Source organism: Calypte anna, chromosome 17 (genome assembly GCF_003957555.1).
Source record: "Calypte anna isolate BGI_N300 chromosome 17, bCalAnn1_v1.p, whole genome shotgun sequence".
Taxonomy (NCBI): Eukaryota; Metazoa; Chordata; class Aves; order Apodiformes; family Trochilidae; genus Calypte; species Calypte anna.
Window position 1 is genome coordinate 5,283,813 of NC_044262.1, and position 25,697 is coordinate 5,309,509.

The 25,697-nt window shown below is 56.1% G+C and overlaps 2 protein-coding genes across 2 annotated transcripts in view; both read left to right on the forward strand.

Moving 5' to 3' along the window:
- Positions 1-1,845: 1,845 nt before the first annotated feature.
- On the forward strand, positions 1,846-20,924 carry NCS1 (neuronal calcium sensor 1). The gene is made up of 8 exons (XM_030461461.1): positions 1,846-2,277; positions 14,178-14,202; positions 15,406-15,544; positions 15,668-15,746; positions 15,869-15,957; positions 16,244-16,321; positions 16,708-16,824; positions 17,959-20,924. The coding sequence occupies exons 1-7, from the start codon at positions 2,214-2,216 to the stop codon at positions 16,804-16,806; spliced, it is 573 nt and encodes a 190-aa protein (XP_030317321.1). The 5' UTR covers positions 1,846-2,213; the 3' UTR covers positions 16,807-16,824; positions 17,959-20,924.
- Positions 20,925-23,933: 3,009 nt separating this feature from the next.
- The window catches only part of HMCN2 (hemicentin 2), a 30,539-nt gene continuing 28,775 nt past the window's right edge, over positions 23,934-25,697 (forward strand). The window contains exons 1-2 of the mRNA XM_030461498.1: positions 23,934-24,171; positions 25,035-25,105. Coding sequence (XP_030317358.1) covers positions 23,934-24,171; positions 25,035-25,105 — 309 coding nt within the window. The remainder of the gene's footprint in view (positions 24,172-25,034; positions 25,106-25,697) is intronic.

A 25,697-nucleotide genomic window follows, 5' to 3' on the forward strand; every position in this document is an offset into this window, starting at 1 on the left:
CTGGTCCTGTGTTGGCTTTTCCTCTCTTTTGACCAGCTCAGCTCTTTCCCTGGTGCATTCAGCTGCACAGGATTGTTTTGTGCCTCAGTCACTGTTCAGGTTTCAATCCTGCCAGCCCCAGGAGTCTTTTCCTGGCTGGGGCTGTGTTCCTCTGGCTGTAGGAAAGTCACTGCCTCCCAGAAAATGCCACTGGTGGTGTTATTTAAGCAATAATGGGATTGAAACTAATAATTAGGAAGAGAAAGTGACTGGCTTGCAGTTTCCAGCTACTTTTTTCCTCTCGTCTGTGAGATCTGAGCTCTCTCTTCAGTGTTCCCTGTGGTGGAGGCAAGGTAGAGTTTTAAATAGAATTAAATCCCTTTAACATCAGTTTTACACCAGCAGAGCTTGTGCTAAAATGCCTGTGCTGTGCAGGGAAGCTTTGGGAAGTTTTGGGATGTTACCCTTGGCACCCCAGCCAGGTGTGGGACAGGGTTACAGCTCCAGGACTACAAATGGAGTCCAAAGGCAAAAACTGGTATTTTTCTGAGGGGCAGTTAAGGAGTGGGCTGCACAAGGCACATTGCAGTGGATTTGGGGACCAAACTGGAGTCTGGTGAGGCCTATGCCTAAGTCACAGGTGGATTTCTGTCCCTAAAAGCTGTGCAAGTATTGTTGGTGACTGTGATGGATGCTGGAGGGGAGGCTTGAGCATTACTGAGTTCTTACAACCTTGTGCTCCAAATCCCCCATCTCTCTCTGCTGCTTCTCCCCTGGGGGTGCTGCTGCTGGGTGCCCAAGCTGGGATGTGGTGATGGGGATTTTGTATTCTTCTGCTTTAACAAGCTGGGTTGAGGAAGGCTGCAGGACTGTGCATTTTAGAAACATCTACCCAGGGAATGTGTCCCTGGAGAAGTGAGGATCACGCAACATTTTGCTGGTTAGAAAAAAAAAACCACCAAGAAACCACCAAAAAAGGTGCACAGACCAGGGCTGTATCAACCCTGCTCCTCCTCTCCTTTGCAAATAACCCCGGGGGTTTTGTGTTGTGCTCTCTGCAGCCTTGCCCACAGGTTTTTTTTTGCTGTATCCAAGTGCAGGTTTGCTCCTTCCTTGGCTGCTGCCATAGGAGCCCAGGCATGCCTGGGCAGCTCTGCTGAGGCCTTCATTGCAACAGGGGTGGGAAGAAAACTGGATTTATCATGTGCATCAGTACAGCTAATGGATGTGTGCACACACGCACGGAGAGTTTTTGTGGAGGGATAAAGCCCTGCGTGGTTTTGAGGTGGGAAAGGGCTGCACACCACTGCTTTTAGCACCGGGTTGGTTTCCCTGGCTGTACCACGAGCCCACTGAAGGTTCAATCCGTGGGGTTTTGGAAGGAACTGCTCTTGGTTTTAGGTTGCAGAGAGCAAGTGAAGGCTTCACGAGAGCCCTGAGGATCCTGGGGTGAGGGACACAGCCCCCCCCCTTCAGCTGGGGGAGACTCTTCCACTCGTGAAGGTGTTGCTGTCCCACCAAGGTCATCCCCAGGCCCGGAGCTCAGGCTGCAAGTTCCCACCCCCCTCTCCCTCTCCTCCTGCTGCCCATCACCCCTCCAGGCAGGACCCCCGGCCGAGCATCACCCCCCGACATTTTCCTCCGGATTTTCCTCATTCATCCCTGCGGATGGGGAGGGGGGGGCAATCCCGCTGGCTCTGGGGATCCCCCTCCCACCCGCTGCCCCCGCGGTTTTTTTGGGGGGGCGGCGGGGCCGTGCCTTAACCCCCCTTCTCCTTCCCCTCCATCCCTTCCTCCCGCAACGCGGGGCGGGGCGCAACCCCCCCCCCTCCTTTTCCTCCCTTCCGCATCACCCCCGCGCCCCAGCAGCGCGGCCGCGGCCGCTCCGCGCTGGGCGGCGGAGGAGGAGGAGGGCGGGGAGAGGGTGCGTGTCACCGGGGACACGCTCACACACACTCCCGCACACGCAGGGCCGCCCTGCAGCACCGCGCCGGCAGCCTTTGCGGCCAAACCCCGCCAACAAAGACCCCCCCGTCCATCCCCAATTCCCCTCCCCACCTTCCTCCTTTAATTCCCCCCCCCCCCTCCTCCTCCTCCTCCTCTTCCTCCTCCCCGGGCTCTGCGCGGAGCTGCCCGGCCCCGCCGCGGGATGTAGCCCGGCCGGGAGCTGCCAGCGAGGCACCGCGGACCCCCCGTCCCTTCCCTGCCCTCCATGCCCCCGCTGTGAGGCCACCATGGGGAAATCCAACAGCAAGTTGAAGCCTGAAGTTGTGGAGGAGCTGACCAGGAAAACCTACTGTGAGTCAAGGGGCCTGCATGGGGGGGGGGGGGGTTTGCGGGGATGCTGCCGGGGAGGTTCCGGGTGTTGGTGGGGGTTGGAGGGGTCGGTAATGGATTCTCCATCACCCCTTTCCCCCCCGTCGGTCCCTGCCCCACCAGCGGTGGTTTCCCCGGGGCTGATTCCCGGGGGAGGGCGCAGGCTCGGCCGGGCTTTGTTGCAAGAATTCCGAGATTAGCCAGGGAGGAGGAAAAAAAACCAAAAAAAAACAACAAACCACACACAAGGCAGCAGAGGCATGGAGAGGGGTAGGGAGGCACTGTTTTCTTAGGAAAAAAAAAAGATCTCTGTGGCCTACTTCTAAGTCTTCAATAACGGTGGGACAAGGGCCGCATCCTGCCCACCCAGGGTGATGCACCTTTTTTTTTTCCTGACCCCCTTCCTGCCTCTGCTCAGAGCATCTTCTCTCTGCCCCGAGGTTCCTCTGCCCAGGGACCGTCCGTGGGGGGTGTCCCTGGAGCCAGGCAGCTTCTGCCAGAACGGGGAGCAGAACCCATCTGGGTGGCCTCCAAAGTTTGGCTGCGTTAGTTGGAGGGGTTTGCTTTGTTATTACGCTCTGAAGCAGAGAGGTGAAGCACCAGAGAGTTCCCTGTTTTTCTAGGAGTATCTCAGTCTCGGTTTAATAACCTGGTTTTCTAAGTGGGTGGCTTTCCTGTCTGAACCTTTGCTGTAATCTTATTAACGTGGCTGGTGCCCGAGCCATCTAGCTTTGGCAAGATCAGGTGTTTTGGATTGGTTTGGGGTTTGTTGTTTTTTTTTTTTTTTTTGGAGGATGCACAAATCAAAACAGAGGCTTTGGTGGTTCAAGTTTGCCTCTCCTCTGGTAGCTCCGAGATCTTCCCCCTTTTGCTTTTCCAGAGATCTTTTAACCTGCAGCAGACCTGTGAGCTCTCCCCACTGGCATTGCTGCAGTCCCACGGCAGTGCTTACCCAAAAAGGCAATGGATTAGGATGCAGCAAGTTCTCCCATATGGAGAAGAGGCAACACTGGTGCATTGCACAACCCTACACGGGGGGTTTGCTCTCTCGCTGGGGCACAGGAGTGAGCAGGGCAGGTTGCAAGGGGAGCATCTCTGCAGAGTCCAACTGGGAATGATGGTAGGAGAGACTGGGGTGCCCCAGCTGGGCTTCCTCCAAGTGGTTTGGGAGGAAGAAATAGTGGGAACGTGGCTGTGCCTGTGGTAGGCAGACCTCAGATGAGCCCAGGTGGGTGCAGCTGTGCTGGGTTTGGTTGTTGCCATCCTGCTGGGTTTGCAGCTGCCAGGACCATCCCATCTCTGGTGGATCTGGGAAGAGCCTAGCCTGGTGCAGCCTTGTTGGCCAATGCTCTCCTGCCTTCTGGGCTTTCTGCACCCCTGGGTGGCTTCTCCCTGCACAGGGAAGGTGTCACCCCCAGCAGTGGGCACAGGGGCAGTGATGCCCCATGTCTTACCAGCAGCTGAGCAAACACAGTGCTGGTGAAACTGGAGCCACAGGGATGTCCCTTTTATTTCATAGGGCCAGCAGAAAGTCCTGGAATTTCAAAGCACTTTATTCCAAACTTTTTGCTCCCCTCTCTTGGCTGCTCTCCCCTTTCCACCGCACCCCCTCCAAAGAGACTCCCATCCTCTGACCACTCTCTCGATCAGTTCCTAGCTTGCCTGGGGTGTTATCTCCCTACTCCAGGCCTCTTGCTGCCTTTTTTTTTTTGAGGTGTACCAGTGCAGGTGAAGCAGCAGCTCCTGGGCAGCCGTGCCACAGGGCAGCACGTGGCCCTTCACGTGGCCGGAGAGGTGCAGCACCCCAGTGTGCCCTGGCAGCACATGGTGTGATGCCTGTCAGGGAGAGCTGGCTCTAAGACCAGGCTCTGTTTGTTGATCTCTCCTCATTCCACCTCTCATCTCTGGGATTAATCACTTTTGCTGAGCATTTCTGCCCCTTTTCTGCAGCTGTCAAGGCGAGCGTGCATTCCCTTGTCTGGTGAAACGCTTTGCAGGGCCCTCCCAGGCACCTCTGAGAGCCTCTGATTTATCTTCAGACCCTGGGAGCCTGCAAAGATACTGATTTCCTCCTGTATTTTGGGGAACCCAGGCAGAGGGGATGGAGGTAGGAGTGCAGGGTTGTCCTGAGTACAGGAGGGACTGGTCCAGACCTCTGTGGATCAGGCTGCTGGACCAGCTCAAGCAGGGCATAATTGTATTGACAAATCCATGGCATGCTCCAAAGTTTCAGGGGAATCTGCCTGGGGAAGGTTTTATTCCACTGTGGTGTTTTGGCACCTTTCTGGTGGATTCTGGTGATCAGCTCTTCAAAGAGCATCCCTGATGCCATCCCCACATGCTGGCTGCCACCGTCCCCAGCCAGCTCTGGCCCTGCCTCATGCACGATACTGTTTCAGCACATCTGGGCAGATGTTTCCAGGAGCCCATAACTGGTAGCTGAGGAGGGGACCTCTTTTTATCCCAGGAAGGTTCCTGTGGCAGTGTGAGCTGTGATTGTGGCACATGAAGAGTTTCTCCCACGGTGACATTTCCTCCTGTTGCATCATTCTCTGTTTGTGTCGTTTCCAAACAAAGCAAAGCAAATAACATAAAGCCCCTTTTGGGTTCTGCAGTGGGATGGGGAGATGTCACCCCCCCTCCCTGCCCCACATGGCTTTTCTGCAGATTTATCTCGTCCATGGGACATGGAGGACCATGCCATGTCCCCTCAGTGCACTTCCCATTCCTGGTGGCTTCTTGCATCCCCCGGCTACTGTCCCCTGTTCCTTTTGGTCTCTCCATCTGCTGATTTTTGGTATTTCTCTGCCTGTGCCTCAGTTGCAGAAATCTTGGGGCAAGCAGGTGATGGGAGCAGCCAGGAGGGGGATGTGGGACCCTTTGTGTGGCAGGGCAGGTGCAGGATGGTGCTGGTGGGCTGCAGGCTCATCTCTGTGAGATGTCAGAAGGATTTTCTACCAGGTTGTACCAGATCCTGTCAGGAAGTGGAGATGGAAGGGCAGGAGCCTGGAAGCCTCATCTCTTGGCGTCCCTTCCCACTCCACTCTTGACTTTCAAGCATGGATTTTAATGGCACTTGGACATCCAAAGGCACAGAAGGATGTTCAAAGGGTTTCTTTGAAGTCCTGGCTGCCCAAATCCCATTGATTTGGACCCATCACCATTCAGTATCTCCAGGCATCTGACTTCCTAGGAATATCAGCACCAAGCTGGCCTGGCTGCCAGGTGCTGGTGGGGAGAACCCAGCTACAGGGCAAGGATTTAACCTTCCTTGGGGGCTGGTGCCAAGCAGGGGTGTGCAGGAGAAGGCAACACTGAGTGATAATAATAATAATAATGAATAATAAATTATGTAGTTCTTTGTACTTCCATGGAGCCTTTCATCCAAAAGCTCTGAAAGTGCTTTATAATCATTAATTTATTAATCTTCCCCATGCCTTGCTCAGGGACACAGTTTTGGCCTCTGTGTTTTGTCCCAGGAGGTGGGACTGGAAGGAACCTCTATTTTCCCTGGATTGTGTCTGCTTGTTCCTCTTCAACTGGGACTTCAGCCTGGGCTTAAGTTGGGCCATGAGCTGGTGGCCCTGGGCCATGGTGGGATTTGGGGGGCTGTTGTCCAAGGGTTCTGCTAAAATGGAGATTTAGGAAGGTCCTGGGGTACCACTGCTCCCTGCAGCCTGCAGAGAGTTGTATTAAGTGCACGTGTGCAGTTGTGGGTGAAAAAGATGTGTTGTGGGTGAAAACTGCTTGATGTGGACTCCTGGTGGAGGAACTGGGAGAGAAATTGTTAGAGAAATGCAGTGCTCAGCATCCCTCTTGCAGCACTGGCAACCCTAAAATCCATGAAACAGGAGCAAGAACTTGGTTATTTCAGAAGAGCTGTGTTGTTGGGGGTTCTTTTAATCATTTCGGGGTGGGTTGGATTTCCCAGGTCCACAACTACAACCACTAAGTTTTTTTTTTTGATGCAAGCTGCAGCAACCCCCGTGCAACCGGGTGTGCTGGGAGCCACGGAGGTTCCGGGGCATCGCTGCTGGGACTGGGGATGGATGGGGTTGGGATGATGGTCCCGGTGCTCTGGGGACCAGGGTGAGGTTCCAGGGAAGGTGTGGGAGCCAGGGTGAGGCTGCCAAAACGTCGCCCACGGCACTGGGAGGCCCGGGCTGTGGAGTGGGTGCGGGGAAAGGAAGCTGCTCTTTTCCCCATAACCGCTTCCCACCCACTGCGAGCTATTTTGTGGATCTTAAACTCACTCTGGCATCATCATTTTCTGCTCTTTTACAATAAGCCGCAAAATTGGCTCTGCTGCTCGACAGTAAATGCATTGAATTAATGGGCATTCGTTTAAGAGCAAACTGCAAACAGATCGATTTGGAGTTACGGGGGGGTACGCGGCGGCGGGACGGATCCTGCGGGAGGGGAAGGGAAATTCTCCCACTGGATAGCAGGATTCAGCCAGGAGAAGGGGGGTGGTTCATCCATGGGGGCACCGGCTTGGATAGGTCGGGATGATGGGCAGGAGCAGAGGAGGGGTCAGGGCAGAGGAGGGGTCAGAGCAGAGGAGGTCCCTCTGTGCCTCCCCACCTTGGGTTTCTTTCCGAAATGTTTGGCCCCGGGTGCTGGATTTCTTTGCCAGGTTGGGTGGTGTTGAAATCCCTCCTGTTGCTCATCCAGAAGCACTCAGGGCAAGCGGGTCAGGCCCTTCTGCACCCCTTGTCCTTTAGCAGTGAGGGATGGGGAGGAAAATACCCAAATAATACCCAAATCCCTCAAATGCAGCTCTCTGCCTGCATCTGGCAGGTGCCTGCACTCACCTCTTGGCTTCTCCTGGGGAGCCCCTGTGGAACCCCTTCTTGTGAGCTCGATGGGGACCTGATGTTCTGCCTCTGGAGGGATGTGGGGGTCTGGAAGCATCTCCAGCCCTTTCCCCACAGAGACCCCAAGCTGTTCCCAGTGAATTTCATGTCTGGGTATTCCATGTGCTTGTGGACCTGGTGCTTTGCAGGTAAATGCAAGCAAAGCAAATTTTGGGGTCTCAGAAACAAGTTTTGGGGTTTGCCTGTGGTCCCTGGGAGGTGCTTGCAATGCCAGGATGGGAAGAGGGAAGATGGGACCAAGGGCCCCTCGGGCTCCCTCTGCGGCAGAGCGGAGCAGCCTCTGCCTGCTGCTGCTCCAGCATCAGAAGAATCACATTTCATTTATCCCCTGACACGTTAATGGATCTGCTTAACCACTCTCCTGACCTTTGCTGCTGCTGCTATAATTAAGGTTGTGAAACAAGAGGCTCTGGAGGCATCAAAGGAGGTGGCTGCTTCAGGGAGGAGCCCATCAATGTGCTCGCTGCATCACTGGGGTGATGTTTGGGGTCGTTTTGTTCCTCCTTTCCTTCTTCAGCTTCCTGGGCTTTTAGGGAGCTGGATGGGAAAGGGAGGAAGGGTCTGTGCCCTCCACCCATGGCTGCCCAAGGGCAGGGCTGGCTGGGGAATGTTAAGCCCAAGGTATGGTGACCACTGCTGTGGTTCCTCAGCCCTGGCATGGGGCTTTCTCCCCACCTCCAGCTCCTTGTCCTCCCATCAAGGCACATTTTTAATTCCTCCGTGCCTGTGCTTCACCAGCTTGTGTTTCTCCAGCATCTCCTGATCCATGGCTGGATCCTGTAAAGATGTCCTAGGTGTGGAGGAACTTTGGCAGCCCTTGGTGCAGCCCCAGTCCTGTGGGTGAGCTGGGGAGGGGACAGAGGTGGCCCTGCAGCATCCTGCTGACCTTCCCTTGGCTCCAGGTTCTGATGGTGGAACCACAGCAATTTCCTTTCCCTTGCCTGTGCTGGGTCCTGAGGAGAGTTTTCTCCTCTGCTTGGTGCAGGAGCTGCTCCATGGGTTGGGCACAGCACTGGGCAGGGGACAGGACACAGTTGCCACCCCGTACAGCCAGGGCTGGGGATGCTCTGCCCTGTTGTGGACCATCACTCTGCCAGCTCCCAGGGATCCAACCCAGCCTGGGGCAGAGCTGCTGCAGCCACCAGCTCCTGCTCTGGGTGTGTTTGTCTGATTCATTCATTTCCAAAGGCAAGCAGTGTCCCTTGCCCTTCCTCTGCTGCCTTTGCTGCCAAGAGCCACCGCTGCTTTTTCCCTGAACCCAATATCCAAAGCCTAATGTCGGGCCCTTAAATATTTAATCAAGTCTAAAAAGGATTTTAACTGCCTATTGGCTTTCCTGTCAGTACCAGCCCTGGGGGGAGATGAGACCAGAACTGCTTGTGGACCTGTTTATCCAGTCTGGGAACAAGACAGAACACTAATGGGAATGCTGGTGAGCAGGGTGCCAAACGCACACGCAGTTCTCTCTGCGTGGGGCTTCATATCTCAGCAGTAACAAATGACACCAAAAATGCTGTCAGGCTGCTGCTTCCAACATCTTGGAGGCTCCTGGACCTACAATCCTGCTGGAGATGTCTGTGATGGGGAGAGAAGCCAAACAGAGCAAGTGCACGGGGAGCTGGGTGAGCGTGGGATGGGGATGTCCCAGCAGGGAGGAAGCTTTGGCCAGGTTGGTGCCTGTGTGGTGAAGCTGCTCTGACATCCCTTTGGGATGGGATGGGATGTTGTAGAGATGGGATGGGATGTTGTAGGGATGGGATGGGATGTTGTAGGGATGGGGACCTGTGTGGGGATGGCACCAGCATGGGGACAGCACTGGTGTGTTGGCCCAGGGCACTGCTGGGGTCACGGGGATGAGCTGGGGACACAGTGGTTTGAGCAAGCTCCTACTGGTCATCTCCAGGAGCAAAAGGAAATGTCACTGAGCAGGGTGTTTCCACGGGGGGTGAGCCTGGGGGCTGCAGATAGGTTTTGCCAGGGTTGTGTTTTAATGCTGCTTAAATGCAGAGCCTGCCCGGGAGCAGGAGCAAACCTGTCCCTGGGGTGGTTTGGTGGCCCCGGAGCTGGGGCTGAGCCCTGAGGGAGGGCAGGGTGTGCTCTGTAATGTTTAACCAGGACATCCATGTGGAGCTAAAACTGATTTTTTAATCAGACCAAGTCTTCAGAGCCAAAGAACCCAAATTGCCAAAGTGCTGACGTGTGGCAGATTCTGAAAGTTGCAGTCACCAGATGGGGACCTGGGGGACCTCTGAGGGACCTCAGGACAGAGTGACAGATGGTCCTGGGCAAGGACTGAGCCTGTGGCAGGCTGGGGAGGCGTTTCACCCCTTCCAACCCCTGCAGGTGATGGGGACAGCTCCATCTGTGCTGGCTGATGGGCCCTTCTCAGGTCCACGTTTGCAGGAGCAGAAGTGTGAAACCTGCACCCTGTGGTCAGTCTGTTGGGACCAAGGGCTGATTCTGCTCTGGGTGTTTGTTTGGGCTGTGGTGCTGACCCCCAGATCTGTGTCCCAGGGACAAGGAGTGAAATCAGAGCAAGCACATGTGTGCTACCAAGATGCATCAGCAGCTCAGCCAAGGGGAAAGGGGAAGCTCCTAATTGGGGGATTTTATCACTGTGATGATGTTGGGAGTGGATTTTGTAACAGATTTATGTGCAGACAATTCTTAATGATGGATTTTGCCCAGGCAAGGGGTGGAGTGTGTTCCCAAATTGCAGGGTGTGTGGGGTTCACCCTGGAGCCTCCTGTTATGTGCATGAGGGGCTGATTATCTCATGCATGAGCACCCCAGTTGTTCCCACATCATCACCCAGTCAGTTCATGCATGAGCACCCAATTAATACACAGACGGGTGCACAATTAATTTACATATCAGCACCCAGTTGATTTGTGCATGGGTGCCCAGTTAATCTGCACTGGATCCCACACTGCTCTGTGTGAGAGCATCCTGTGGCTTGGTGCATGGGTGCACAGTTAATTAGTGCATGGGTGCACAGTTAATTAGTGCATGGGTGCACATGCCCCAAATCACTGCATGCCCAGTGTTCAATTAATTTATGCATGAGCACCTGATCCATCCCCACCTGAGCACCCAATTAGTACGTGCACAAGTCTGTTCTCTACTAATGACACTAATTCACCCCCCAGTGCCCAATTAGTTCATGCAGGAGGGCCTGGTGAATTTACACGAGTGCTCAATTAACGTGTGCATGAGCCCCTGGTAATTTCACGAGTGCCCAAAAAATTCATGCATGAGCACCCAGCTGGTTCATGCATGAGCACCCAATGAAATCATGCATGAGCACCCAATTAGTTCACTTAGAAACACCCAAATAATTTCTGCACGAGTGCCCAATGAGTCCATGCATGATCACCCCATTTATTTTTGCATGAGTGCCCATCTGGCCTGGGCATGGGTACCCAGTTAGTGGGTGCTTGAGTGCCCCACTGATTGACACCTGAGCACCCACTCTGCACACCCGTGGGTGCCCAGTTTGCCCTCTGCAGCAGGATTGACCCCACCATGCCTCTGTGGAGTCACCTGTGGGTTGGTGGTGGAGCTGAGGACCTGGCAGAGCTTGGAGAGCCCTGGAAATTGCTTTATTCCTGGCAATAATTAACCCTGGTTTCCCTGATAAGGTACCAGAGCCTGTGGCCTCATGAGATCAAGGTGCTGCTGGAGTGGCTGGAAAAAGGGGAAAATTTGGGGCCTTGGTGGAGACTCTCTGCTGGCTGCCATGTGGGGATGGTGCTTCCTGAATTTTGGGAGCCCAGGCCAGGCCAGCCCTGAGCCTTGGTGTGTGGGGACCAGGCTGAGGGTGCCTGATCCTGCTCAGGACCCAGCCCTGTGCCAGGCAGGGTTTGGGGTGTGGGGGGAATGGCTGCAGGATGGGACAGCAGCACAAAAAAGGCTCTGGAGCAGCCTGTCATCTCATGCATCCCACCGTAGCCAGGGTCGCCAGATTTTTGGGAATCCTGACAACCTCCTGACAGCCACGCTCTGGTGAGCAACGAGCTCCCCCGCTGGCAGGGCGATGGGGCGATGGATGGGGATGCCAGGGTGATGGATGGGGATTCCAAGGCGCTGGAAGGGGATTTGCAGGCACGGGTCCCTCCTCTCCTTCCTGCCTGGCAAACACAAATTAAGGAGCTTGAGCACTGATTAACCAGAGCTGTTTTCTTGCTGCCGCGGCAGCTGGGTGGTGGGAAGAGAGGGGGCCCGGGAGGGGCGGGTGGTGAGGGGGCCCGTGGGGATTGATGGAAGGCTGGGGGGAGAGGAGGGGGATTTTTTTTGGGTACCGGTTGCTGGGAGAAGGGGCTGGGGGGCTGCTTGCAGCACAGCCCCGTCGGGGAGGCTCTGTCTGCATCAGGCGTTTGGCCAGAAGCCTCCTCCCAGCTGAGACGGGAGCGGGGATGGAGGGAGCAGCATTGCCAAGGGGCAGCGAGGGGGATGGGAGGGGGGGGAAGCTCTGATGCTACTCTGGGCTGCCTGTTCCTGCTCCTGCTGCCTGTTCTTGCTCCTGCTGCCTGTTCCTGCTCCTGCTGCCTGTTCCTGCCCGCGTTTCCCTGTGCTTTGCAGGGGGAACAAACAAAGATGCTGCTGGCAGGAGCTGCCTCCCGGTGCTGTCCCTACGGGAAGGCGGTTGCGGTGCTCTGGCCGGGGCTCCCGGTTGGGCGATGCTTCTGCCGCCGTTTTGGTTCATACTCGATGCTAATTCCCTGCCTTTATTTAGCACCTTTCATCCCTAAGGATCCCAGGGATCGCCGCATCCCGTAACAAGCTGCTATTTATAGCCACCCATCCCCGCAGCGGGAATGCGGGAATGCCGGTCCCGGGGGGCAGGGGGAGGATCCCCGTCCTGCTCCGGTGGGATGCGGCTGTGGGGCTGCTGCGGGGTCATCCCTTTGTCCTTGGGAGCGGGGTCGAGCCCGGCCGAGGTTTCTGTCGCTGCAAATCGATTTGCATCTGCTCAGCATCGCCCCGGAGTCAGTGGTGGGGGAGGGAGGTGATGCAGGCACCGCAGCACAGGTGCTTCCTGAGCTCTGCAGGGAATGGATCAGGGAGAGCAGAGGGGCAGCCCTGTCCCTGCCTGTGTCCCCTGTCCCCAGCCTGGCCAGGGGAGTGGCATGGTCCCTACATCCCTCATCGGTGCCACTGGGAGTGTTGACAGCCAGGCAGGTTGGAGTGGCTGGGAAGTGGCAGCCATGAAGTCATCATCCATCTGGGATCTGTACTGGCAGGTACCTGCTCAGCCCCAGCTTGCTGGGCTCCAGGCTGTCGTGTTTCCAGGGAACACTTTGCCCTGGGAGAGGGAAGATCTGGTGGCAATGAAGGGATACACCCAGGAGTGGTTTTCCAAGGGCTGGGAGGTAGAGCTGTGCTGTCTCCTTGCCTGGGGATAATTTCTGGCAGGACACAGATGGATAAGTGACCAGGTCATGTTCTGCCATCACAGGGAAACACAGTGGGAACCCCATGGCTGTGCCTTGCACCCAGGGTGGAGGAAGGGCCCAGTGTGCTGGAGGAAGGATGGGCTTTGCCTGGTTCTTTCCAGGGATGCACTTTAACAAATTTGGCACCTGAGCCATCTCCTCTGTTGGAAAAGCCTCTCCTGGGAGCACTACACATCCCTCCTATGGGCACAGGGGGAGCTGGCTCTGTCCCTCCCATCCCAGCCTGAGCATGTCATTCCCAGCATTTCTCCTGCACTAAAAAAAGCACAGATTTCTTGATTGTTTCCTTGCTGAAGTCAAAAGGCAGCTCCTGGGCCTGAAAATAGCATGTTGAGAGAAACAGCTGAATGAGAGAGTGAGCAGGAGGTGATTTGCCTGAGCCTCAATTGCAGCCCTCTGCTCCTGGGGCCTCTGCACCTGCCCCCAGGACTTCCTGAAGTCTGACCCCTCACTTTCCTCCTCCTCCTGTTCCTCCTCTTCTTCCCACCTGCATCAACTCCTGTGGGTGATCAGGGCTGCAGAGCTGGTACCTGGGGCATCTGTGAGCATCCTTGGGAAGGGGATCCTGGCTGGGGTCTCCATGCTCCATTTCTGTTGGAGACATCCCTCAGCATCTCTCCTTTGCACGGATGCTTCCCTGCAGCCCTTGGTTTTGGGATGGGGAATCCTTCAGGACCAGCATGACTTTGTTTTTTTGCCCACCCTGAGCTGGGCTGCAGAGACCCCACCCCATGTGCATGGGGACAGCCTTGGGTGCCCTCAGGATCCAGCACCCAGCTGGCTGCAAGGTGGGGGTCAGTGTGTGTCCCCCTCCTGCCACCAGCCAGGCACGTTGGAAAGCTTTCTGAGGGCAGATTGCTTGCTTTCTTGTTGGTTTGGGGTTTTTTGGGCTTGGTTTTTGTTTTTTTTTTCTCATCTGAGGTAACTGGCATCTGTTGCTGTATCTTGGGTCTCTATTTTTATCAGCCTTTTGCACACTGACACATCTCCACTCCACCTCATTATCCCAGCACGTTTCAGACCTTTTGCTTTTTTTTATTATTATTTATATACACGATGCAAAGGAAATTATGAATGAGGCCACCTCCCCACCCTGTGCCCACTGGCACTGGGCTCCCCACTGGCTTGCTGGTTGGTGGCAGGGGGACCTTTCCTGAGCCTTCTTCAAGCAGATGTTTTGGCAGATGTTTCCAGGGATGTTTTGGCTTTGGGGAGGTGAGGGGGGGCTCAGGGCTGGATCCTCCCAGGCATGAACCAGCTCAGTCCCTGCAGCATCTTGCAGTGATGGTGCTGCACAGGCAGAACATCTTAGTGGGCTGCTCAGTTTTGGAGCCTGAGAGAGGGACCCTGATGCCCCCAGCCCCATGGACCTCCTTGGGCTGGAGGAGGATTCCTGGGCTGTGCCTGCAGGTAACAGAGTGACCAAGCCCTGGGACATCCCCTTCCCCTAGAGAAGTCACTTGTGTGAAGTGCAAAACACCAGCTGGGAAAGCTCTAAAGTCCTTTTTTCTTTTTTTTCCCCCTCTTTCTCTCCTGTTTTCTCTTGCAGTTACGGAGAAGGAGGTGCAGCAGTGGTGAGTGTCCAGCCCAGTGGGGAGCTGCCAGGGGGAGGGGAGGGAGCTGCTGGTGCTCAGCAACCCTGGGATGCTCAGGGTGCACCACTTTTGGGGTGCAGGGCTTAACCTCACAGAGAGGACACCAGAAAAGAGAGGGATTTTCTGCTCACCTCATGCACAGTGAGGCTTGGCTCTGGCTGCTCTTGGCTGCCCATGAGCCCCTGTCACCTCTTCCCTCCCCATCCAGGTGGCTGAGGGGAGTGTGGACATGGGGACAGTCCATCTGGTGGCTGTGGCCCTGGCTGCAGGAGGCTGATGCCATCCCAGTGTTTGCAGCAAGGGCTGGGGGGGGCCATGGGGTTTTAAAAAATTTTTTTTGCATGCTCTCACCCCACCGAATGTGACGTCCTAGAAAAGCCACCACTTCCCTTTCATCTCCCTGTCCCACCCGTCAGGGTTTGCTGTCTTCATCTCTTTCCCTCCATCCTCCCCTCCCCACCCTCCCCTCCAAATGAGTCATAGCTGCAGCAGCCTGAAAAAGATGGCACTGACACTTTGGTTTCCCACCTCGCCACCCCCTTCCCCTCCTCCTCCTCCAGCCCTCGTCCCGCTGCAGCAGGTGCCTGACAGATCTGGGTGACACGTTGCATAATGCTCACACACCCCACGTTGTCCCCACGTGGTCCCCCTGTGGTCCCTGCACCCATGGAGCCCGTGACTCCCTTCCTCTGCACTCTCTGGGGTGGCATTTTGCAGCTCCAGCCCAGGAGGTGACTCTGTGCAGAGGTTTTATTTTATTTTAAAGGAGGTTTAAAAGATTGTCCTGGATGCTTCTGGCTGGGTGGCAGGTCCCTGTCCCCTCCCAGGGCCTCGATGATTATTCAGCAGGACCCTGGTGGTGGCTCAGTTTCCACTTTTGGGCTCACAGCAGGGTCAGAGCAGTGTGGTGGCACCACCCGGTGTCCCCTTTGTCACTCGATGCCTCTCCAGGCTCTCCACGCTGCCACCCTTGCTGTGGTGTCCCTCAGGACCTCACCCCATAGGGCTGGGGGGGTTGCAGGTGGGTGATGGCAGTGCCATCAGGAGCACCCAGGGACCTTCTCCAGCACCTTCTCCCCACCTGACTCCAGCACTGGGGACAATCCCAGCTCCCTGGGACTCGGGGGGCTGCCTTGGGTGGGGAGACCCCCCCAGTGCCCACCCTCTGCTTTCCCTTTTTAGGTACAAGGGCTTCATCAAGGACTGTCCCAGCGGGCAGCTGGATGCTGCTGGCTTCCAGAAGATCTACAAACAATTCTTCCCCTTTGGTGACCCCACCAAATTCGCCACCTTCGTTTTCAACGTCTTCGACGAGAACAAAGTAAATCTGGTGGGCAGGGAGGGGGTGGCAGGGGACGGGGGGGGGAGACAGGGGCAAGGGAGGATGCTGTGGGGTGAGGATGGCAGCAGCACCCTCACCCCCTCCTTTCCACTCCCCCCCCAGGATGGGAGGATCGAGTTTTCGGAGTTCATCCAGGCACTGTCGGTCACCTCCCGGGGGACGCTGGACGAGAAGCTGAGGTGTAGGTGTTCCCTCTGGGGTGTTGGGTGGGCTCAGCCCTACGAGGGGGTGAGATGGGGATGGGGTGCATGTCTAATAGGGGCGTTTTGGTCCCGAGAACCTTGGTGTTGCTCTGGCTTGCAGGGGCCTTTAAGCTGTATGACCTGGACAACGATGGGTACATCACAAGGAACGAGATGCTGGACATTGTGGATGCCATTTATCAGATGGTGGTGAGTGAGTGGTGACAGGGACACGGTGAGCTGGGGGTCCCCACTGGGCTGGAGCCTGGCTCTGTGGGAAGAGTGGATGCTGAAACACCCCCCAGTCCCTCCTTGGGCTTTTTTGGGGGGTTTGTGGCCATTGCTGCCAGGAACTGGCCCTGGAATATGACTCTGGCCCTCTGCAACCTGTCCTGACTTGGGGAGGGACAGGAACAAAATGTGTGTCCTTGCCTGGGGACAGTTTCTGGACAGGATACAGATGGATAAGTGACTAGGGCATGTCCTGCCATCACAGGGAAACACAGTGGAGCTTCCTGAGGAGGAGAACACACCAGAGAAGAGGGTGGATCGGATTTTTGCCATGATGGACAAGGTAAGGATGCTTGAATGGTTTTTTCTCTGGGACCAAGGGGTTTAGGAGGCAGCTGTGGGACCCCTGGCCACGTCTTGGCTCTTGCAGGTGCCTCCTTGCCCCACGAATACAAAGTCTCAGCTGCTGCTGGGCTTGGTGCAGACCCTCACATCCCTCCAGGATCCCCGTAACCATTTGAGGGGCCCCAAGGTTGCACTGCACCCTCTGTGACACCCTGCCCTGGCTGCAGATTGTGGGTGCTGTGATGGGGAAACAGAGGCTGCAGCTGTGGGGGCAGCTGTGTGGGAGGGAGTGGGTGATGCCTGGGTGCCTGGGTGCCCATCCTGGGGTGCTCAGCATCTCCCTCGTGGGGGTGAAGCAGTGCTGGGACACAACCTCTTTTGCAGAATGCAGATGGGAAGCTGACACTGCAGGAATTCCAGGAAGGCTCCAAGGCTGATCCCTCCATCGTGCAGGCACTCTCCCTCTACGATGGGCTGGTATAGTCCTGGGACTGAGCAGGGGTGAGTTCAGCATGGGGGTGTTCAGCCCCCCCCTTATCCCCATCTCCCACCCAACTGATGCCATTCCCCCCTTCCCTGGGGGCAGGGCTGGTTCTCCTCTGAAGCATCAAAGGGCATCCCTCCACCCCCCCATCTCTGGCTGGGGCAAGGGTGTTGCCCCCATACTGATGGGTTTCTTCCAGTATCCCCATCCCACAGAGCACCCCAGGACCACAGCCCAGCACAAGGCCCCCCTGGGATGTGTTTGCTGGGGCACAGCTCATGGTTTTGGATGCAGGAGGAGGCAGGGAGGCAGCTGGTGTGCCAGGGGCATGGGGATGCTCTGGACAGATATTCAATTAAATGTTTTATTTCTATTGTATCTTCTTATATGACACCCTGGAGCTGGCAGGGTTTGGCATGGAGGTATCAGGGATGCCCCCCTGGGGGGTTGCAGGGCTGACCACCCCATGGTCCTCACCATGCTCCATGGGGCTGTGCAGAGATGTCTGTTGGGATGAGAGGAAAGCCACTGAAATGCTCAGAGGTCTGAGCACCTCCCTGGGAAGCCAGGCTGAGGGATTGGGGTTGTTCAGCCTGGAGAAGAGGAGGCTCCAAGGTGACCTCCAATATCTGACGGGGGCTACAAGAAAGCTGGGGGAGGGCTTTGTAAACAGGTGTGTGGTGAGAAGACAAGGGGAAAGGGTTTCAAACGTTAAGAGAGGAGGTTTAGGTTGGACATTAGGAAGAAATTCTTTAATGTGAGGGTGGTGAAATGCTGGCACAGGTTGCCCAAGGAAGTTGTGGCTGCTCCCTCCCTGGAAGTGCTCAAGGCCAGGTTGGATGGGGCTTGGAGCAACCTGGTGGGTTGGAACAGGGTGATCTTTGAGGTCCCTTCCAACCCAATTCAGTCTATGATTTGGGTCATCTTTAAGGTCCCTTCCAACCCAAACCATGCTATGATTCTATGATGCCATGATTCTGTGATTTGGGTTCTCACAATCCAGGCAGTGTGCTGCCACCATGGTTTTTATAACCCTGCTGGAGTTCTGAGCTTTTCAAAGTCTCCAATTTTGGGGGTGTCACACCAGATGACCTCAGGGCTTTCTGCCCACCCTTCTCACCTGGTTTCTTTCTGCCCACCTTCTCCTGCAGGTGCCTGGGGGATGATGCTCTCCGTGCCATCCGACCGCCCGAAGCTTGCCTGTCCCTCTCGGCCTTCCTTTCTGTTCTGCCAGCAGAGGATGCCCCCGAAGCGCCAGCTCTCTCCCCCTCTCTGCACTCTGAACCAGCCGCTGCCATTTGCCAACTTCTGCTTTTTCCAAAACCAACAAAAACACAACCAAAACAACCCTTGACAGACCCCGCTCTCAGCGGCAGCGAACGCCCGAGACTTCAAAGCTGGGGGAATGGGTTTGAGCATCGCCTGAGGCAGACACCTCCCCACATCCCTCTTTGCTCCCCATTCCTACGTTTTCAGATGGGACTCCAGAAGTGTCGGCGTGGTCCTCTCCTGGGCTGGAAATGGAGCCCTAAGGTACCAGGGGGGCCGTGCATCCCAGGGTGCTGCCTGTGCAGGGCAGAGATTGGGAGCACGGTCCTGGCATCACCTGCGATGCCCCTGGCAGCCCTGCCTGGCTCACTAGGGATATATATTATTATATGATTATTTTAATATTTTATTTTATTGGTGAGACAGTATTGTGCTTTTTATTTTGTTGTTTGTTTTTTTATTTTACTTCGGTGGAAAAAAGTGAGGCTTTTTTTGGGTTTTTTTTGGTTTTTTTTTTTATATGCCTATCTCGATGATCGATATCCTTATTTATTTGTTGTAAATGTTGCTGCTGTGTTTTAGTCTCTGGGGTGTGTGTGTGTGTGTCCAACCACCTAGTGATGGTCTGTAAGGTTTACATGCTCATACACTATTGTGGGGCACCGGGAGCCTGCAATAACAATGAAGCCAAAAATCTGCCTTCCCCCCTCTCCTCCCACCCCCCATATCCCAAGCTCCATGGGCCGGCTGCTGTTTGAAGGGGATGCTGTAGCTTCTTTTCCCCTTCCTGTTTCCCTCTTCCCTGCATCTTTCTGTTCACCCTTCCCTTTGCAAACTCAGCCCAGGCTCCAAGCAGTCCAAGCCCTCTCCAGGGCCAGCAGACCACCAGGACATCCTCAGTGCCATTTCGGTTTTATTTGATTTTTAATTTTTTTTTAACTGCATGAAAAAGTATGAACGGAGCTGAGAGTTGGGTTTTCATTTTAAGCAGATTCCTTTCCTGTTTTATCTTCTGCATGGTGGGAAGGTCTCTTTGCAGCCCTGGGAGGTGGCTTTGTCCCACCAATGTGCTCTTGGAGCTTGGGAGCAGAGAGGATGCCCATGGGGACACCAGGGCTGCACTCCCACTCTCTGGGGGCTCACCCCTCCATCCCTGGGGTGGGATCAACACCTTTCCACCCTGCTCTCCACCAGGATGCTGGCAGCCCTTGGCCATGGGGACCATCCCCAGAGCACTGGAGGTGATGTCTGTATGTGGAGAACATTCTCACAGGTATCCCACCATGCTGGAGACAAGACAGAGCCCCCAGTGGGGTCTGAATCCTCCCTGCCTGGCAGGGACAGACTCCCTGGTCCTTTGCCATGTGGCTCCCCCAGTGCTCTTGGCACTTTCTGATGCCCATCAAATCTTCCCCATCCCTGAGGAAACCAACCTCACATCCATGTGCAATATTTCTGCCTCTTGTGCTGTTCCTTCCCCGTTTGGGTGCCCGTGGTTCATCCTGGAGGGTTTCACCTCTCTCCCTTCCCCTGGAGACTCCTCTTCCTTGATGCTTTGTGGCCAAAATGCAACTCTCTTGGGTAGATCTTTGCAGTGCCTCCAATTTCTTTAGTGCTCATCTGCCAGACTGGTCCCTTTCCAGTGCCAATCAATGTTCCCAATGAATGTGACACTGCTCTAATTGCCTCTGCTGGTAAATTATGGACCCCCCCAATGTTTGACATAATTCCCTGGCAAAGGCAAACTTCACTTGCTCTGGCTCCTTTTCCTGAAAGGCTTTGGATTTTTGGAGGCCCTGCCATGCTTTGAGCTCCATCTGTGTTTGTCAGTGTCTCACCAGGGCCCCTGGGATGCATGGCCCCTGTCACGGGTGGGATGAGGGCCTGGCATTGGCTTGGGAGAGCTTCAGACCCTAGAAATACCAAAATTAATTAGGGAAAAAGAAAAAAGAGTGAGAAGGGAAAAAAAAAAAAAAAGGTTTTTGCTTTTCTAAAAACTTTCTGCTGGTTTGCAAGGACCTGGTTGGTTTGGGGGTGAGGGGGAGTTTTCCCAGGCAGAAAGAAGCCCCTCCTGCAGCATCAGGACTGGCTGTTGTCCTGGGTTCCAGCCTGGGGACTGTCCTGCCCTGCTCTTGGCATGCTGAGTGTCCCCCAGCACATCATTTTTGGCCCCAGTATCTTTCTCTGTCTGGATTTGGGACCCTGACTTGGATGCTTTGAGCCTCCCTTTGGGGAGCACCGAGGGTCCCTGAAGACCACCAGGATCCACAGCTTCTTGATCCCACTGGAAATCAGGCTTGAAGCATCTCATGCTTGGAGACCTCGGCCTTAACCTCCTCGTGCCTCAGTTTCCCCCAGCAACGAAACGGCCTGGGTGAGCCTCCCATCCTCCAGAGAGGGATTTTCCTGCCTGTGCCCGGGGGATGGGGCTCAGGGCTGGGACCAGGTGGGTTTGGCAGAACCCATCGGAACCCTGGGACACGCAGAGCGCCGGGAGCGGGGCGGAGTTTAAACCCCCCCCCCGGGTAAATTCATCTCGGGCTTTTGCCACCTGGTGAGGATTAAAAGCCAAACACCCCCCAAGACCGCATTTGTTGCCGTTCCTACTCGGGTTCCTGGTGCCTGCCCACGGGGAGGGGACCCCAAGCACAGCCAGGCAGAGGCAAGGGTTCAGCCCTGGCGACTGCCGCCTGTCCCCCCCACCCCCCCTCATTTGTCCCCTGTCGGTGTTGCCCCATTAAAATGCAGTGTCTGTAATTTCATTTCTTTTTTTTCTGTCCGTTCGCTGTCAGTCGCTGTGGTGTTACCATCTTTCCTTGAGCTCTGGGGCTGGGCTGAGCTGTTCCCCCCCAAAAAACACCCCAAGGATGTGGGAGAAGGCTCTGGGGGCAGATCCCCCCCGTCCTCTCCCTCCCCCTTTTCATCACGGCACAAACGAGGACCCGAGAGAGAGAAGCAAAGTGAGTTTTGCTTCTGGAGCAGCTGTTTAGTGCTCCCCCCGGGTTCTTGGGGGGGCTCTTTGCTTGTGGAAGACCCCAGACCTCCTTTGGGGTACCAGCTGCACCTCACCTGACTGCACAGAACCCCTCAGTCCCTGCATCCCATGCCCCCAGGACACTGCATCCCACTTGGTTTGGGGGGGGGGGCTGAGGCTGTGGGACCCCCATCCCAGAGCTCCTGCTCCCCCCCCCCCCAATGGGCTGTGCTTCCCCTGGGGGTCTGAGGATGCTAAGTCACCCTTGGAGGAGGGACTGGCTTGGTGGGGTGCAGCTGAAACCCCTGGCAGAGCTCCCCTCTTCCCATCTATTTAGGGTCAGAGGGGTTTGGACAGGGTGGGGGGTGACCAGTGTCCCCAGCCCAGAGTAAAAAGGGGGATTTTGGGGGCATTAGCCACTCCTCCTGCATGGGGAGGGATGGACCAGCTGGAGATGTGATCAGGGCTGGGGGGGATGGAGGGAGCTGAGGACCCCAACATGGGTGCAGCTTAGGGGTCACCTTGCTGAGCAGTTTTGGGGTCTCAAGTCCCAGCTGTTCCAGCAGCACTGCAGAATGCTGTCCTGCCTTTCTCTCTCTCTGCTCCTGTGGCCACCAGCCCTGGGTCCTGTGGGACTCCTGCCAGGGGGGGTGCTGAGCCCCAGGGCTGAGAAACTGCAGCTCCAGAGCCTTGTTTGTAAAGATGAAGCCTGTTTGTGTGTCTGTGCTGGTGTCTCGGCTTGCATGCCCTGCTGCCTTGTCTTGAGATGAATTCAAGAGCAAACAAAACAATTTAAAAAAAGGAAAAGAAAAAAAACCCAACCAAATAAAAATAATAATAATAAAAAAAAACCCACAACGAAACGGAAACAAAAACCCAGGAAATTTGTTGACAGTGGAAATAAAAGCTTAATGACACTTAAGGAAGACCCCGTGGTCTGTGCTGTGTTTGGGGCTGAGCAGGGGGAAGCAGGCAGTGTGGTACTGTGCCTGCAGGCTGTGCTGAGCTGTCAGGTCTCAGCTTCAGGCCGGGGACACCTCAGGGACCGGTTCACCCCCGTTACAAGGCTCCTTCCACCACCCTTCCCCCAGACACAGCTTTTCTTCTGGGTTCTAATTTTCTTCTGAAGTTCCCTCAGCACCCACATCCTTTCCTCTGTTTCTCTTTGGCAGCAAAGCCACTTTCAGCCCTGCCCTCCTGCTCTGTCCCCATCTCCTCCTCTCTCAATGCAGGGGGCCGGGTGCCATCGGGTAGCTTTGGGCACACAACTGCTGCTGAGGAAGCTCCATATGGGTATACTGGGATTGTGCATCCCAGCCTGAAGCAGAGGTGCCCCTCGGCAGCCCCTCCATCCCCCCCAGTGCTGGCTGGGCGAGCAGGGGGGCTCAGATCCTGGATTGGGCTTTTCACGTGCAGTGGGATCACGTTTTGCCATTCTGCTCTGCCAAATCTCCCGGAAACGAGCACTGCGAGGCCTCCCTGCCAGCCCATCTTCATTTGTTCCCTCTCCTAACGAGGCTGACTAATCATTTTTGGGGAGGTCAGAAGAGATGCCCCAGCGGGCTAAACAAGGAGGCTGTGTTTGGAGAGGGGGTTTTGTTCCGAGGTGCCTTGTGCCAGCACCCAGCAGGGGCACTCGGGGATTTATCCCCTGGGGCAGGAGGTGGGAGAGGGTCTGGGCACTCCAGACACAGGCTTTGCAGAACAGCAAGGAAAGGGTTAAAGCTCCTCTAGTGCAGGTGTTCCTGAGGAGCATTAGGGGGTGAGGGAAGTGCTGGCTGGGATTAATTTGGTGATGGGGAAAAGTTGGGAGGGGGGTGGTGATTTCTTGCTGCCCTGCAAAGTTAGAGATGTGCTCCCTGGTAAGTTTGGGGGCATTGTGGGGTGGGGGACGCCCCCCTGAGCTTGCTGGGGTTCAAAGGGGTGCAAAGCCTTGGAGGGGGAGCCATAAGAATGAGCAGCTGTGTACGATCCTTCAGCCCTGGCACCAGCTCAGCTCACGGCTCATCCTTCTGTCTGGATGCTCAGCTTCACCTGGAGCCGGTCCTTGGCCACCGTCCCTTCCCGGATCCCGCTGGGAGATGGAGGGGGAGTTGCGCAAGATTGGAGCATCCTCTGGAGCAGCCATGAGCTCAGCAATCCTTGGCGGGGGGAGCCAAGAACCGCTCTTTTCCCCCCCCCCCGGGGCAGCCCCCGGCCAAGTGCAGCCTCTCCCAGCCCTGCTCCTGGCTCTGCCTCCTCTTTGCGTGGGTGTTTGCTCCTTGTTCCTGGGGGGGCCGTGCTGGGGAGCCCCCCCTTCCCGAATCCTTTTGTCCTGCTAGCCCCCACTCCCCCAGCCTCACTACAGAGCCATGTTTCGGGGAGACCCTGGCAAAGGGGGGGTTGCTTCCTCTGGGTCCCTCTTGCAGCTGGGTCCCCCCCCGTCGTGACTTGGCAGGGTTTCAGCCCCCGTGTCCTCCCCTAACCCCCGGCTCCCCCCGGCAGAGCGGGGGGCTCTCTGAGCCCGAGGGGGGGGAGAGGGTGTTCAGGGCCGGGGAGGAGGCCTGGGCAATGTTTCTGACAATCCGATGGGCTGCAGGACCTGCTTCCCAATTCCTGCATCTCCATCCCAGCTCCCACCCACCTCCCCGCCACGCCGCTGGCTCCAAAAGTTGCTTTTTTTTTGCTTTTTTTTTTTTTTTTCCACCCTCCTTTCCTCCCAGAGGTCAAACGCTGGAGAAGCAGGTCCGCTGCTGAGGGGGGCTGTGTGTCCCCTGGACGAGGTCCCTGCTCTGTCCCCTTGCAGCCCTCGGTTCTCTCCTGGGGGTGGGGACGTTTCCCAGGGGTAGGAGCAGGGAGAGGACAGAAAAGGGCTGTCCCCAGCACCTGAGGGTCTCCTCCACGATGCCACCCCACGGAGGGGTCTCTGTGGGTCTCTGGCTGCTGCTGGCTTCCAGTCTGGCTTCCGAGCCCCAGCCTGGCACAGGAGGGGCCACCCTGGCCTTCGTCTTTGATGTCACCGGCTCCATGTACGACGATCTGGTGCAGGTGATGGACGGGGCGTCGCGCATCCTGGAGCGGACGCTCAGCAGGAGCACGAAACCCATCAGCAACTACGCCTTGGTCCCTTTCCACGACCCAGGTACGGTGGGACAGGCTGGGGACATGGGTCCTACCAGGGGACAGGGCTGCAGGGAGCCGGGATGACTTTCTGGCAGGGTTTGGGGCTGAGGTGTGCACTTCCCAAGTGCCACCACTGTCCCTCCTTCCCGGTTTTAGCGCCCTGGTGACAACAGGGATGTCACCCTGGGATGAGCTGCAGCTGGAGGGCAGTGAGCTGGGCAGGGGCTCACATCCCCAAGCTGCCATGGGGGCACAGGGCAGGTTTGCTCACCAAATGGATCTGGCACCCACATGCTGGGTGGCTTTTCCACTTCCAGCCTGTATTTCTGTACAAGTCCACAACGTGCTTCCAGGCCACCTCAATAAAAGGCAAAAAACCAGCTCTTGTTAAGAGGTTTGGGGAATTTACTGCAAGACCAGAATCTTTTCTTCCCGTTCCAGTCTTTGCCTTGGGATTTTTCGTGCACACCCATGCACAGCAGCTGCTCTTCAAAGGAGCCTTGAGCCCCTACGAGGAGAGCAGAACTGGGGCTTTATTTTCAGCAGAAACACTGAATTTGAACGAAAAAGGCTGGAACTGGGCAGGGAAGGAAGGGGAGAGTCAGTAAATGGGTTTCTCTATCACTCTGCTGGGAAACTCCCCCAGCAGAAAAAGGTTCTGGGTTTGCAGCAGTGTTGGGCAGTGTTGGGCAGAGCTTTCCTGGGGCTGCTCTGCCCAACCCCACATCTTGCTGGGTGCCAAGCCAGGGCAGATGCTTGACCCCATGTCCTGCAGGTCCTGTCAGGGTGTTTAAAAGCTGGGGTGGGTGTCTGGGATCATGGGCAGCCCCAGGGGAGGCTGGTGGGTGGCTGAGGCAGTGCTGGGTGCTGGTGTGCTTGCAGAGGTGGGACCTGCCACCCTCACTGCAGACCCCTGGCTCTTCCAGAGGCGCCTGAGGGAGCTCCATGTCCAGGTGAGTGTCCCCAGCCCCATGGTGCTGCTCCCATGGTCCTTGGTGGGAAGCCCAACCCTGTGTGCCTGCATGGTGGTGGGTCCTGAAGTCAGTCCCTGCTCCTCTCTGCATCCAGCATCCTCCAGGGAATGAGGACGGGGATTGCTGGGGGGTGGTGGTGCTGGGGTGGGAGTGGAGGGGGTGGGTAATGCCAGTGCTGCAACCCCAATTCGTATCTCTTATCCCGAGTGAGAACTCTTTCCTTCAGAGATTTGTTTTTTCCTTCCAAACTCTCCAGGGAACTCCAGATCTATTCTTATACAAGTGCTGTTTGAAAACTGAAGGGCTGTTTTTTTTTTTTCCTTTACTCTTTAAAAAATTACCCCGTCTGCTTTCTGCCAGCTGAAAATTCTTCAGGAGCTTAATCATGCTTTATCCATCCCTACCTCCCGTGCGTTGCTAAATCCCCGTGGCCGATCCCTTCAGATGCAGCTGTGCTCTGGTGGGAGGTGTTGAGCTGTGGCTGCAAAGCTTTTCACAGCCCTTCAGGGTGCAGGGGAACCTGCAGCTGGGGTTCCCTGTGCCTCAGTGCTTGCTTGGGGTGTCAGATTTG